General features: G+C 35.2%; 2 protein-coding genes across 3 annotated transcripts in view; both read left to right on the top strand.

Moving 5' to 3' along the window:
* The window catches only part of LOC136812771 (ZP domain-containing protein-like), a 29,344-nt gene extending 26,275 nt beyond the window's left edge, over window positions 1-3,069 (top strand). For both annotated transcript variants that reach the window (XM_067069295.1, XM_067069293.1), the window contains exons 4-7: window positions 1,113-1,278; window positions 1,539-1,755; window positions 2,058-2,356; window positions 2,708-3,069. In XM_067069295.1, coding sequence (XP_066925396.1) covers window positions 1,113-1,278; window positions 1,539-1,755; window positions 2,058-2,356; window positions 2,708-2,898 — 873 coding nt within the window. In that variant the 3' untranslated portion in view covers window positions 2,899-3,069. The remainder of the gene's footprint in view (window positions 1-1,112; window positions 1,279-1,538; window positions 1,756-2,057; window positions 2,357-2,707) is intronic.
* Window positions 3,070-4,313: 1,244 nt separating this feature from the next.
* LOC136812767 (protein KRI1 homolog) overlaps window positions 4,314-15,979 on the top strand; it is a 43,870-nt gene continuing 32,204 nt past the window's right edge. The window contains exons 1-5 of the mRNA XM_067069290.1: window positions 4,314-4,474; window positions 12,489-12,562; window positions 13,490-13,601; window positions 14,490-14,706; window positions 15,646-15,778. Of these exons, the coding sequence (XP_066925391.1) occupies window positions 4,348-4,474; window positions 12,489-12,562; window positions 13,490-13,601; window positions 14,490-14,706; window positions 15,646-15,778 (663 nt within the window). The 5' untranslated portion in view covers window positions 4,314-4,347. The remainder of the gene's footprint in view (window positions 4,475-12,488; window positions 12,563-13,489; window positions 13,602-14,489; window positions 14,707-15,645; window positions 15,779-15,979) is intronic.

Below are 15,979 nucleotides of genomic sequence, written 5' to 3'. Positions count from 1 at the left end.
ACTGTAAGGGTGGACTTTTGTGATAAAGAAATGCCATGTAAGGGTGGCGATTTCAGAAAATCCAGTAAAATTGAAAATTCTTGCCGGAATATTCTGATTTTATGTTCGATAAAAATCAAGAAAACAAAAATTTGTTCAATTTATTGTAAAAGCTTTTCGACTATCTTCATCGTCAGTACAGTAAAAAATACATAAGCATATGAAAAAGTATCTACAATTTATAAAGAAATGTTAAAAAGTTGAGAAATCACATCAATTATCACGGGAGCAACGATGTCATGACGATTAATGTGTTTTCTTTTGTTCCAGAGTAAAATAATTTACGTTATGCCGTTTCTAAATAAGTTTAATTGCTTAGTCTCTAGTTGATTGTTTAGTGAAGGCTTTTTCAATGCGATTTGGAAAGCCTCTAAGTTTTTCCGTTCTTTGCTCTTAAGTGGTGCCGAAATTAGAACCTTCCAGTTAAATACATGACTATCATCATGACTCTCTAAATGTTTTGCGGGCTCCGAATTACCTTTTAGCGAGTTGTGTTCACTCCAGCGAACGTCAACATTTCTAGCTGTTTCACCGATATAAGTTTCTCCACACGAACATTCGCCAACGTAGATCTTGCAACTCGGGTGTGGATTTTTACTCTTGAGCTTGAACAGACTTTTCACTTTCTTTGTATTCCATTTGATTATAATCATATATTTATTCTTTGTAAACTATCATGAAATTTGGACACGAACGATTTAGAAATTCCTTCATTCTTCGGACAATAAGGTAGCTCAATACGCACATATGGTTTTGGTTCCTCAAATAGGTTTTTAGGGATTATCATCTCGTCGTTTTGATTTTCATTGAATTGTCTAATAACACTAGATACAAATCGTTTAGGAAAACCCGCTGAATGAAACTTGTTAGCAATTATCACTTTTTCAATTCTGATTTTAGCTCTAGGGGTTAAAAGTTGGAGAAAAATTCAGTGTGATAATATGAAATTCACCCAATGCTTTTGCTGCACATATCGTCACTTACTCACTGCTCCCCAGGGATTGCTCTCTAAATTCTTTTATTCAGTTAAACATGTTTGAATCCTGTCAATGTTGATGAATCTTATTCATTAGGTATCCATCAATTTGAACAAAACCAACGCATACAAGAACGATCTATTGGAAAGGATCGATACTTTCGCTACATATTCCGTTGAATGCAACGTCCCACAAGGAGTAAATATAACACACGAACATGGAGCCAATATCACCAAAGCTGGGTTGGTTGAAGGCGTATCAAGTGAGTCAAAATAGGAATTATCAGCCGATAAGATGAGCACCATTTAAACATTAAATTTGAAAACCAAAGGGCTGGAAAGGACGTTAACTTTATCTAGCAAGGAAAGTCTTCACCTTAAAATTTTCACCACATCTAGAATGAAGGATTGAATCGGGCATTTTCTTTATTTTCACACTGCATATTTCAAAAATCTGGTAATTTTACCATAATCTGACGTAAACCTTGCCTCATTGGTGATTTTATACACATTATCTTTCTAGGTTCCACCGACCAGTTTACTGTCTCGATGAATCTTCATGAAGACGCCAAATTCAACGCAAGTCTTAAATATCCTGCAGTTATTGATAGATTGGGACGTTTCAATTTGGAAATTGAACTTGACACTGTTGCAGATCTGTTCATTATGCCAAGAAACTGCCATGGTACTTCTACCTCAAATCGTGATGATGCAATTCGAGAAGATTTGATTACTGACGGGTAATATAACGCTTTTTAGAATCGATTACAAATAGCTTTTTTGAAATTCTTTTATCTGTACGTTTAAAAAATTCATGAATCTTGGAATAACCAAAACCGTGTCTGAGCATAAGTTAACAGTGTATAAGCATGCGTTCCCCACCTGTTTCTGCAAACAAATTAATTTACTTGGACTAGACCAGGAAAAATGAAAAGTTCCTGGTCTGCGTATCTTGACTAGAATTGACTTCGTATTGAATAAAGTGCAAGATACTGGAATTCTTTCAGCTTTCCTCAATATTTGCCTAAAATTTGAATTTCAGATGTCCCAATAAAGACCATGTTTTCAAGAAAGAAACTTCTGTTGACAATGGCAAGAAATTCCGATTTTCACTAAACGTATTCCGTTTCAAGAACTCGAACGGTATGGTCTACATTCATTGCTCCACTCACGTCTGTTTGAGCGGTAGCAACGAAACAAACTGTCAATTTGGTTGTGAACAAAATAAAGGACGACGAAGACGTTCAGTGGAGGATAATGCTTTGACAACACTTGATGATGATTTATCCAAGGATTATGATATTCGAACAGGATTGATCATTGTCACTGAAAATTCTAAAAGTAAGTTGCGACATCTCTGAAAAATTTACAGCATGAGTTAGGAATACTGCCTTTGCAAGTAAGCTTTCAACAATTCAAAGAATCTTTTTTTATTAGAGGAATGACAGGCTCAAAAAATTTATAAAATATAATCTAATAAAAAATGCTCATCCTGGAGTGGCAATGTGAAGGCTTAAATGAGTAAAAGAAACACAAAAGAATCACAAAAGAATTAAGAACTTGATTTGACCATTAGGTTTAAAGTGCCAAAAAATCAGAACAACTAATCCAGCCATAATGTAAAATTTACTGGTTCACATTCTTTAGGCAAGGAGTGCCACGATGTAAAATTTCATATTTATCTTCTTCTAGATGACGATTCAGCTCGTCAAAACACTCAAGAATCCAACAATGGCCAATTCTTTCAAACCACGACCAATATCATTCTCATTACAATCATCTTGTTGATGTTAACTTTCGTTTGTTCTCTTTTGGCTTTTGTTGGTTTTTGTCGTCATCGAAGTGGTTCGAGAAAGAATGGAAATAAGTTGGAAATGCATTAAGCCATTCAGTGAAAAATTACGAATTAAATTATTGTTTATTCAAATACTTCGGTTAGTTACTTTCAGTTAATATTTGTATTTAATAATTTAAAAGTATCAGAAAAATATTGTAAATTTGTATAAATTACATTGAATAATCATAGAAAAAGATTTTACTTGTAGAATTAAAATGTCTTTTGTTTATTATTTATAGCCATTTAGACACCCCTATCCTTATTCATCTTACCTTATTACATGAAAATAAATATGGATGTATTTAACACGAATTGAAAAATTTCGCGTTAATAAAAACCCCCTTAATTAAAACCAGCCGTGGTGTCTTTAAAAAAGCAAGTAAAATTCGTATTAATTTTTGTGTTAATTTCAAGGCCGTTAAATACTTCCGTATTTATTTTCATGTAATTAGGTAATTTTTCTAAAGTTCCAAAGTACACTGACACAGATTCGTGCTCCTTATACTACCTGGAGTTTCGTAGATTTCTGTTTTTCAGACTAAATTTATCTAAAGAAGCAGAACAATTATTGTTCTGAAAAATAGTGAAAAATAAGAACATGTCAAGAACATTTTTAGGCCTCAAAGCTTAAAAAGCTAAGATTATCTGACGGCTTAAAAAATTTTGGACGTTCTTATAAAAAACGAAGAACAACAATTCAGGGAACGCACAATACAAAATCAACTTCATTATGTTCCAAAATTAGCAGTCACAGATTTTTGATGGTACACTTCTCTTGACTGAAAAAATGATGTCATCATACATAGTAAAACCGGTAAAACTTCTTTTAATAATTTTAAATTGATGATTTTAAAAAGAAAAACGGAACATGCTGATTGCAGACACTTTTTAATGTTTTTCTTATCTTGGATAAAAATATATAAACAGAAATTTTACTTTTTGCCCGTTTTAGCTCTATAATCGCCTTCTTTGTTATGTGAAAAAGAGGAGCCCCCTGTTCTAAACCACCTCTAAAAATCTCGTATGAATTGGGTTAAAATTTACAAAATTTTCAATTTGGCCCGCTCCCTTTAGTCTGATTTGCAGACCTATACTTCCTATATATATAAGAAACTTTTTCGCTAGAGGATGAGCAGAAGCCTACGCTCCCTTTAGAGCTTTAGCGTGGGCGGCCGCCAATCCGGCCATCGGAATATTAGATAAGAAAATAAGTGGCTTCACTTTTTCTTGCTTGAAAAAAGGTTAGAGATTCTACTCTAGGCCATCGGGCTTTAAACTCAATGCTTGCACCACATTTTGAGCGCTACCAGAATCGTAAAAGAGAGAACTAGGGGACTGGTATTGAGCTAGGACTATATACCTTGTTTGATAGGGCGTGGTGCAAGTTTTTTCAAGTTTGGCACATCTAATTATTCTTGCGCCACCACGGTGTTTATTTCTGTAAAGCTAAAGTACAAATCGGCGCCCTATCCTGACATAAACATGTGGATTCAAGATGGCGGCGTTTGAACAACTTTTTCAAAGTGACGAAGAAATTGAAAAAGAGGAGGAGAAATTATCCATCAACAAAGCATTTGCCAAGAAATATCAAAAGTTTAAAGAATGCCAGGAGTTAGATAAATGTAAGAACTTTTTTATTTTTTGAATTTGAAACCATCGTAGAGCTGAACTGCAAAACTTTCTCTCATAAAAATGTTCTCCAGAGACCAGACTGTATACCAGACCCAATCAATCGAACTTGTCAAACCAATCGAACCATCGAACTAATCGAACTTCATCGAACGATTAAAGTTTGATTAAAAAAATTAATCAAACTTTCCATTTTTTTCAAATATTGTGAGTGTTCCATTATAAGTTCGATCACTAATTATGGTTCGATTAGTTCGACAACCTAATTTGTTCGATTAGTACGCACCATTAAAAGTCACAATTTTAAAGTAAAAATCGGATTGTAAAATCGAGAAAGCTACTACCAATATCGAAATTGAACATTTTTCCGAAACCAGTGCTAACATCGCGTCAGGAACGCCATCTGGCGCACCCTGCCGGGCATCAATATTACCGTGCGTTTTAAAAGTTTGCTCGTGCGGCGCGGGTGGGCAGTCGTGCGGACTAAACAGTGCGTCACAAACAGCCATATAAACAAAACTCAACATTCTCACAAAAGTTGTCTTTTTGATTTCCCAAACATTCGTCTCAAGCGTTCCCTTCCACAATAATTTATGTAATTGCAATTGCCGTCAGTCCACAGTCGGCTTCAACATATACACGTGTTTTTATTTACGTGACCGAAGTGCCTACTAAAACAATAGACCTTTTTTCAAAGAGGCCACCCTGTTGAATAATTATGTAGTCCAGCAGAAAAACAATGATAAAACCATGCATAATTATTACAATATGCATGATACAGTAATTATGCATGGCTCTATCATTGTTTTTATGGCTGGACTACATAATTATTCAACAGGACGTCCTCTTTGAAAAAAGGTCTATCCGGGGGTAAATAGCGAAGCAACACAGCAGATTATTCGTAAGTATCTTTTGGCATTGACAATCAAATACAATATATTATACTATATTTCCTTAATTCAAAAATCAAAAATTCATTTTTCATTCGCGAAAAATAAAAATAAAAGAATAATGAATTAATATTACATACTAAGACGCCCCCGTCTTTTACTCTCATTTAATTTCCAATCTCGGCACGTGCAAAACGCCCGTCCGCCCAATATCCACCCAATCAGCTTAAATTCACTTTAATTGTCCTTTGACATTCAAAAAATAGTATCTAAAAATTATGAATTTATAATAATTACAAAAAACAAAAAGTTTGATACTTCATTAGTGAAATATTCAATAAATTCCTGGTTTCAATTTTCAGTGGGCGTTCTTCTAGGGCTTCATCGTTTATCGCGCAATTTTTGCGTCACACAAACTTTCTCGGCCGCTCGTAATAATTATACATTGCCAAATTTGGTTCTCCATTGTCGAGTCAGGATCGATGGTGACGTCACCTAAGCATAAAAAAGAAAGGATTTCGTCAGTTTTATGCATATATTAATTTGCGAGATATTCTATTTGCCGCGCGAGCGCACTTTTCGTAGACTAGTCGGAGTACTTTCTTTTACTCGCAGGATTGATGGTAACTTTTCATCTTCGTTATTTTTAAAATGAAGCACAACCGAAAAAAAACGAAACTTCAGAAAGTTGCGTATTTCCAGTGAGTAAACGACTCTGACAATTAACAAAGTTGATGATGATGATTTTTTTTCGGTCAGGCCAATGTCTCGTATTGGGGGTTCTAGTCTTGAGTCCAAAGCCTACGCAGGATTGCAGCGTTTGGGTAAACGAGACAAAACTCTAAAAAAGCTGGTGTTTTGACGCGCTTCCGTGCTCTCGAAATATCGCGGTTTGAGACGCACTGCTAAATATTCGGGTCGGTAAACTAAATATCCGGGAGAGCAAAATATCCGGGACTCGGCAAGATGGCAGCTTTACAAAGGTCAAAGAAGTGGCGATAAGTTTTGCAAAAGGAGGTGAAGATTGGAATAACGAACTAATCGAACTAATCCGTAACTTAGCCTACCGAACTAATCGAACTAATCCGTAGCTTAACCTACCGAACTAATCGAACTAATCCGAAGCAACTTACCGAACTAATCGAACTCCAATTTCCGGTAAAATTGTGAGTGTTCGATTAAGTTCGATTAATTTTTTTAATCAAACTTTAATCGTTCGATGAAGTTCGATTAGTTTGATGGTTCGATTGGTTCGACAAGTTCGATCGATCGGGTCTGGTGTATAGATAGCTACCACCGTTATGGTTGGGCGGTCATCGAAAAATTGTTCTATTCGCGTCACCCGCCCGCATCAAATTTTCCGCTGATTTTCCGGTGCGGAGATGCGGAAAGAAATCTGGGAAAAGCAATTTGTTCTTTTAAAGTATAGCTTTTTTTCTCAATTGCTCTGACAACCATCGAAAAATTGTTTTGCTCGCGTTACCACCCGCCCCTGAGTTACTGGCGGGATCAAAAAAACCTGGGAATGTTTTTGACCGCCCGTCCGCCCGCATGCATTTTTAACACCCGTTGCGACGCGAACAGAGCATTTTTTCGATGACCGCCTTGGCAAACGATATCATACTCCAGGATGCATCGTCTCTTATTTTCCCCTTATTTTCTACTTTCCTATCTTCTATCCTGATTTTCTTATTCTCAAGTGTTTCTAACTGTTTTCTAAGTATTTGTCTGAAATTTGCCCGCACCGGTGAAACAGGTCTCCGACCTCGGCTCGAACCACCAAATGCAAGCAACCTCGACTCGGTTTACAAACCCAACGCCTAACCGCTTGCGCCAACGAGACACAGCAGAAAACTGTCAACCCACCGTTATACCCCAGCCTCATTCCCTGTGTATTATCAGCTTTTTTATGCTTACTGATATAGCGCTAGATAATACCCTGGCATTTTCTGGTTTTCAAACACGTAAGATTGCATAATATTCAAATACTAAACGTCAGATTTCAGGCAAAATTCCAAGCACTCTGGTCACTGGCCATTTTTTGACTTAGAAATTGAGTTCTGGCTTTCGAAAGTAACCAAAATTTTTTATGAAAACCCTCAAGGCCACTTATGAAGGGTTTATTTTCAAGGATTTTAAGCATTGCATTTGCGAAAATAGAAAGAGATGTATTGAATTGAATTTATTTTCAATCATCATAGAAACCAGACGTCCGCGCTTGATAGGATCGACCATCGGAACGGCCTGATGACGGATCGATATGTGATCAATGGCTTACTTAACGATCCGGATAGGAGATTGATGGAAGATATATCGTATATAGTATCGATCCTTCGTAGATCCATTATCAAGCTAGTATTTCAATCGAGTATACCGATTCGTCATCAATCATTAATCGATTCGTCATTGATCGTTAATCGATTTGTTATCAATCGTAAATCGAGTATGAGTCGATAGGGTCGATTAAGATCGATAAAAGATCGATGATAGATCGATAAATAATTGATAACTAATCATAAGCTTAAAAAAATCTTGAGTATCGATCCTCTATCGATTTCCTATCCGGATCGTTAAGTAATCCATTGATCACATATCGGTCCGTCATCGAGCCGTTCCGATGATCGATCCTATCCGAGCGCGGACATCTGGTAGAAAGAATACATTTTGATTTTGCTCACTACTGTATCTTCATCTTTTTGACAGTTTTGTACACAAAATACAAATTCTCCAAATGTTGAGTTTTGAAACTCAATTCAAAATTGAGTATTTTGGCCGTATAACGGCCACAAAAAAGTGCTTGGAATTTTCAATGGATTTCATTTGTTCCTGGATTTGAGACCATTGCATGGGGTTATTCCATTTTTAAACCATACAGGGGTATTGACGAACTTTTCCAAGGGGGGACTGAGCCTTGATTTTCCAAGGGGCTTTTGGTCATTTTCAGATTTTCCAAAGGGGGTTATTAAAGGTTTCCAGGGGGTTCTCTCCTCCTAAACTGGCATCAATAGTCACTTGACAAGGCCCAATTGATAGTTTGGTTCGTGTTCTCTGACCAACTCTAAATTTTTTAGAAAAAGTGTTTCACTTTGAGTCAGAAAAATCAAAATAAAAATTACCTCCCTTTCACATGATAACTACTATCTCTGCGGTTCTTTTTTAACTGCTTTAACCCTAACAACATCCACTTCGCACACAGAAAATGTCCCAGTGTAACCCGTACTTAAAAACAAATATAAAAGCACCTAAAAGCAGAGATTCGCAGCTGTATTCCTTTAAGCACACAAACGCGAACGCCTTAATTTCCAATAAGAAGTTATCTTGCGATTGCGGCGCTTGCCTTTGTGGATCCAGGCTTTAGGCTATTTCTTTACATTACATTCACATTTGAATTCCAAGATTGCACGATTGCTAGAGGAATTTCAAAAATTGAGGTAGTTTGTGGGAAAATGAAAAAAAGGTTCCAATTTTAGCTACCGACCGACCGACCCATTTTTCCAAGCTTCTAGGACACAAACCAAACAATCAATCGGGCCTGGCCCTTTCCAGGCCTTTTTTCACAAAATTTCACTTTCCAGGGGTGTCAACTCTTAATTTTTCAGGGGATAGTTTTCTATCCAAAATTTCCAGGGGGGTTAGTGAAAAAAGTTTGTCAATACCCCGGTACAATTTTTTTTTGGAATAGCCCATTGCCAGTGTAACTTTGTAATATCAGATTTTTTTATGACATATTATTGTTTGAGTTTTGTGGAGGAACTCGCATCATCCAATACCAAGGTATTCTCTAGCGTCTATAAGTAACGTAAAGAAAGCCTGGGATACACGGGGAGGAGGTTGCATTTATCAGTTGGGTGTTTAAGTAAGATAAAAATGGCAATTATTGCTCCTTTCGACAACTATTGCCGAAAACGGCAATTTTTTTAACAATGAAATAATGAGTCAGAAAAAATTTGCTGTTTGAAAAATGTAAAATTATATCGAGGGAAAGGTTTTTCGGATCTTTAAAAGTGATGTTTTCAATTTTTCATTACTCAGTAACATGAAAAGTTCTGAAATGATATGTAAAAAGATCCTGCAACAATGCCGAAACACAGCTAGAAGGAGAAAACAGAATTCCCATTGTAAGTTTGTTTACATATGACTCGATTTTGCAAGTCTGAATTCTGACAGAAACCAGATGAAAACAAAAGTAAACGAGGCAAAGTGGGCCTACTAATTACCACGTGTTCTGAAAAATCAACTTTTCTTTCACAAAATTGCAATTTTCATTTATTTACTTTTTTTACTTTTCTGCTGATTCAGCATGTTATCATTGAAAAAATTGCCGTTTTCGGCAATAGTTGCCGCAAAGAGAAATAATTGTCGTTTTTATCTTAAACACCCAACTGGTTACCCTCCCCCTGTGCCATAGCCTGGGTATCCAGACTCAAAATTTCAGAAAAAAAACTCTTACCTCAACATGTACAAAGTCTAGTGCAACCACAAATGTCTAGTACAGTTTGAATGACACACTTGCATGTGAACCCTTGTTGGTTGACAGAATCTCAAAACTTTGCAAACCGTGTCATCATGCATACATAATTTAACTTACCACAAAACCTCTTTCACAAACTCAAAAGCCTTTCAACACTACAGATCCAAACGTCAGCCACATTCATAAAGGCTCCTTTCCATCAACCATTTTGTTTAGAAATGAACCTGTGTTTTCATTTGTTTATCTTTTTTTGCAATATCAGCTTTTTCCATATCATGCATGCGCATAGAAAAATATCGAAAACGCAGCAAAGATTCTGCTCAGTGACTAGGTGCGTTTTAACCAATTAGATGCACTCACATATGCAGGGACAGGGGTTTCCCAATAATTAAAAATTGGAACTTTCCCGTGTGCACAATTGGGCCATTGCAAAATGTTTTTCGTGAAAATTTACCATATTCTAACACTAATAAAATCTAGATATAGGAAACAAATATTATTATTAAAAATTTGACTCTCTTTTGCTAGTATCTCTAAAATTCACGATAAAAAGAACTATTTACAAATCATTTTCTTTAACGGGGGTTGAATCGATATTGACATATTTAATGATGTCATAATCAATGCCGTGCATATTTTGTCAGTGGATTGATACCACTAAAATATACAAGATAAGTAAACATATATTAAAAAAACTAGACAGCATAATAGTTTATGGTCTGGATATCCAAGCTTCTCTCCCCACTACTCGATACAATTGATAAACTTTTCTAATCGGGATTGGATATCAATCGATTCCTTTAATCAATAGACAATGGAAGATGAGGATTTCAAGGGAGGCCCAATTGGCTCTATCTTGAGAGAGATCTAAGATGCTCCAGACGGTCGTAATCGAATAAATCGATCATTGATCTAAATCGCTAGATAATTGATATTAATTGATTGATAAGTTATTGATTAATCAATAGCTTATCGATATTCAGAATTTTTTTACCTGAATTAGCTTTCAATTGCTATTGATCCAATCAATAGTTACATCTGACAAATTAATGTTTGTCGTGCACTTTGGGCCATTCCAGAAAATTTTCCTTCAAACAAATACATTTTGAAAATTCCTTCTATTTTTTCTGGCCTCAGAGATTGTTTTTTTTCCTGTGGTGGTCGGAAATTCTGATGAAAGTCCATGTACTTTCGCAAAATGCGTTGGAAATACCACTCTTTTTTGTCATTTTAGGTGTCCTCAACAAAAAACTTTCAAATTTTTTTTCAAATTTTTTATCAACATCCGGCCGATCAGCTTCAAACCCCCTCCCCTTTGCTCTTATCGGCTATATATAATTCTTTCAAAACAAACTTTTACCTCTTGAAACAATTTTCTCCAATCATGTCCACCATCACGTTAATCTCGTCTTCGCACCCATGATCATTGAGTTTTTGTCTATTGCACCAAGATTGACTTTGTTCATACCCGCATTGATATTGTCAATCAAAACAAAAGTTAAAAAGACCTGCTGGCCAATGAAAAAATTTTTTTTATCAAAGCTAATCAAAAACTTTATTTTTAAAGTGGCGAATTTGTGAATTTGTAAATTAGCGCATGTCCAAATTTTTGATAATTTTTCGGAAGCAGTTCCATCCCTTTTAATATGATGAATCGTACATCAAAAGAACCGTATTCCGATGTAGAAAATGTTAATCTGTAAAGCTGTAGCTGAGCGCACTAAAAGTCCTTTGGATGTGGAAGCTGGCTTTAAAAAAACGAAAATGAAAAAAAAATCTCTTCAAAGTTTGACTCTAGCCCTCCCCCGGAGATCTTTTTTTGCTTCGCTCACATTAAATACGCTGTCCAGTTCTTGATAGTTTGAAAAAATTGTACATCACGGTAAAGATAAGTGAAATGTAGAAATAACAAATTTTCTTCAGGAAAAAGCAGGGAAGCCACAAAGAATAGTGCAACTCTTTGTTTTTATCAGATTTATAAGAATAAAAGTCAATTCTAAATTGCTTTTTTTAAACCCTGGTCACAACTTTTCGAATTCAAACATTTAAAATGACGTACACAGTTTTTAACAGTATCCTGAGTATCGACCACTTGAATGTTTTTATATGAAGAAAGAGGTTGACTAAAACTTTATCCTGCTTTTTATCACCCTTTGAATGTTGATTCCTATGTTTTGATTTACATTTGAAATGTTCTTTTCTATACTTACTTACTTCTTACTTACTACTTTAATAAATACGATCGTTAAATACATTCGAAAACATTTCAAACAAAAGAAAAGAGAAAAACAAAGGGACGGGCATCATGCCTAGGCAGAAATTAAAATTACTAAATGTAGATGGGCCTTAAATTTCAAAACAAAGGTTGAATAAAGTCTAACCAGGCTCTATTCAATCTATCAATCAAAACAAACTTATCGAGAACAAAAACATTGCTTGCAAAAATGAAAGTGACACACAGAAAATAAACAGACATACAGACTACCGCTATCAAGTGATAAGTGTAAGTGTAATGATAAGTGTAAGCTACTGTAATATCATACCGAGAAGTCTGATTTTTAGGTACTTTAAATGGCTCAGGAAGTCACCTATATTAGAGTTCATAAAATACAGTAAATTTTTATGAAAAATACTTTATTTTTCTAGTGAAAGCAAAATATGGAGATGTTGCAATTGACGAGGGCAGCTCATCATCCGAAGAAGAAGATGACGATGCAGAGGTATTATAAAAAATTGTTTTTGTAGTTCTTAAAAAGTGATGTTTATGTTAACCCTTAGAAGCCAGAATACGTATATGTACGTTTTGAAAAGGCCATTTTACCGATACACAGTCTTTTGGTCATAACTCCTGACCACTTGGGATTCAGAGAAAAAAAATCCGCTATTTTTTGTAGCTGAGAGAAAGAGCTTTCCAACGGAATCAAAGTTGATACCTGAATCGTTTGTCCTGGTCGAGAAATTGCCTTTGAGAGAAAAAATTTCCAGAAAAAAATGATGAAATTTTTGGCCTTTTTCATAAAAGTAAGCGGCTTTGAAAGGTTAATAAAATTTTTTTAAATCTTTAAAACTGGTTCAAACTGTCCAAAATGACTACTGGTACTAAGAGAAAGTAGATAAAGGCATTTTAAATGAAAAATGAAAAACAATTGAGTCCATGTTAACCCTTAGAAGCCAGAATACATATATATACGTTTTGAAAAGGCCATTTTACCGATACACAGTCTTTTGGTCATAACTCCTGACCACTTGGGATTCAGAGAAAAAAAATCCGATTTTTTTTGTAGCTGAGAGAAAGAGCTTTCCAACGGTACCAAAGTTGATACCTGAATCGTTTGTTCTGGTCGAGAAATTGCCTTTGAAAGAAAAAATTTCTAGAAAAAATGATGAAATTTTTGGCCTTTTTCAAAAAAGTAAGCGGCTTTGAAAGGTTAACAGAGGCTTAGAAAATTTGTACTTTAACAAAGATGTATAACATAAGTGAAAATCAATTCTTCAAATGTAAAACTCAAAAAACCATAGTGCTGCAGATTTTTTTTCTCTCATTATTTTTTTTTCTCTCATTATTTTTTTTTAGTTTCTGTCTCCGTTTCTAAAAAAAACAACACTTGTTTGGTGATTTTTGAATCTTTCGGTATGATTTTTTCTAGGCTCTTACTCCTCAGTTGGAAGAAGACTTTCTGAAGACATTAGCCATGATCAAGTCAAAAGATCCAAAGATTTATGACAAAGCATCTGAATTCTATCACAAATCAACTGAAAGTAAGTTGAACTTAAAATCCTGAGTGGTGTTTAAAGCTGAAGGTTTTTAATTTGTCGTCGACTTGGACTTAAAAAGCTATTTTAAGAAATTCACTAGATAGAATGCATAAAATCAAAACGGCAAAAAAAAGATTTTTATATAAAGATGGCTTCACACTTTTCACTTGTAGCCAAGGACTATTCTTCAATAAACATTATCTTAAGACTGTTACATGGCTAACCAGTCAACTCTGTCTGATTTGAATCACTGGCCTATTGATCAAATCTTTCAGTAATTTGAAATATTATAATGAATTGGTGCCCTAAGCTCAGAAAGTCGTTTGAAATACCTTTTGTTATTTCGAATCTCACTAGTTTAAAGAAAATGCTCATTCCCTTTAAGATCGAATAACTGTATTTGAGCAACAATATCAATATCTTTCAACTTCAGTCATGACAATATCTGGCTGGTACACTCTGTTACAACTGAGTGTACTTTTTGAGGTCTGTGGAGAATCTTCATAAATACCTTGAAGTTTGTGATTGTAAAGAGTAATCAAACTCAAAATTTGATACACAACTTAATGAATCGGTTCAAATCTACAATAAGAATTTGAAACTCAAAATCTTGGCTGGCATATTCTAGCTAAAGACTTTTTGATAAATTAAAGGTTTTTGTTTTTGAATAGTGGAATCGTTTGCTTACTCATCATTTTTAATTTACAAGCTTTTTAATATTGAATTGACACGGATGTGGAGCAAGATTGGCCAGAAAGAGGAAAAGAAAAACATATTTTTGCTTATATCAGCATAATATAACAATAGGCAGACACTGTCCTGATATGAAATATGTGTCTGATATGAAACGGAAACACTTTTGTAAAAATAAAACTTTTTAATTTTTTTTAGATGGGAGTACCACCAGTACAAACAAGCCAGAAAAGAAGGAGAAACCCATGCTATTGAAAGACTACGAGCGTAAACGTCTTTTAGAGAAAGGAAGCAAAGCTTATATCAGTGATTCTGATAGTGATGACGAGAGGGCTGGACCATCTTCTCGCTACGTTGAAAATAAGAATCCATCTGAACTGACGTACAATGAGGAGCAAGCAGAAATCAAGAAAAGGTCTGCCCCAATATAATTTGTCTGTACACAGACCCAGTATCTACGGCTAATTTCGAAAGAAATTCGAATTAGATAGTGATTTTGTCAGTCGGAACCACTACATAGAATTTGTCCGACATTTGTCCGACTGACAAAATCACCATCTAATTCGAATTTCTTTCGAAATTAGATAGTGATTTTGTCAGTCGGAACCACTACATAGAAATGGCAAGTATTGCATTAACGGGAAATATTTCCCGAACGGGAAGGTGAAAATAACCCAAAAAGGAAACTGTTTCCAAATTGAAAATTTCCGTTTGGTCAAGAACTTTTCATTGTTCCCGAACGGGAAGTTGAATTTTTGTAAACAAAGCAGATTTTTGTTTCCCGATCGAGAAGAAGTTTCCAAAAAGGGAAGTTTTTAATTGGGATTGGGGAAAGTAGAATTAAGGTATTTTTATTTACCCTATTTTACAATAGACATCAGTTATTTACCTTCCACGACCATTTCCGGAGTGCGCAGAGGTCACATTCTCGATCGGGAAACTGGTTAACTTCCTGATTTGGAAAGTCTATCCATTTTGGGAAGTTTTTCACCTTCCCGTTCGGGACGTATTTCCCGTTAAGGCAATAGTTGCCATTTCTATGTAGTGGTTCCGACTGTTTGTGATAGCATACTTCTACAAGAAGTTGATTTTTTATCTTCATTTTTCAATTTTTTTAATTTTCTAACATGATCCACTCCTGATTATCTTTCCAAGAAACAAAACTGCTATGTAAATATATAAATATATAATGCTGTCAAAGTTTGTAGCTTTTTTTGTCTTCGCTACAGATTATATTGAGACAGACTTTATTTGTGAGCTTTTTCGCCAGAAAGTACCAATTTTACGCATTTTTGTATGTCCTATAGGATCAGCTACGAGTTTACCAGGGTTGAATCAGCTTCTTTTCCTACAGTTTCAAGCTTGAAGACACTGATGATGAAGAAGAAGAAGAAGATTTACTTCAAGTTCGTCAAAAAACAAAACAGGAAGAAGAAACGGAAGAACAAGACTATCAGCAATGGATCAAAAAAGAAGGTCGAGATCTTGTAAGTAGGCACCCTTATTCATGATATGCACCATTCCTATGCATTCTGACATTTCATTGCGGACCCAATAGATGATTGGTTGTATTAAGTGATGTAAAATCTGTTAATACGTCACTTTCAACCAATCAGCTGTTGGGTCCGCCGAAGACATATATTGCAATGGTGCATATCATGAATATAATCTACAAATTCTTTTAGCTT

The sequence above is a fragment of the Clytia hemisphaerica genome, unplaced genomic scaffold (assembly GCF_902728285.1).
Source record: "Clytia hemisphaerica strain Z4C2 unplaced genomic scaffold, Clytia hemisphaerica genome assembly, whole genome shotgun sequence".
In the NCBI taxonomy this organism is placed as follows: domain Eukaryota; kingdom Metazoa; phylum Cnidaria; class Hydrozoa; order Leptothecata; family Clytiidae; genus Clytia; species Clytia hemisphaerica.
This window is presented reverse-complemented; position numbering and strand designations above follow the sequence as displayed.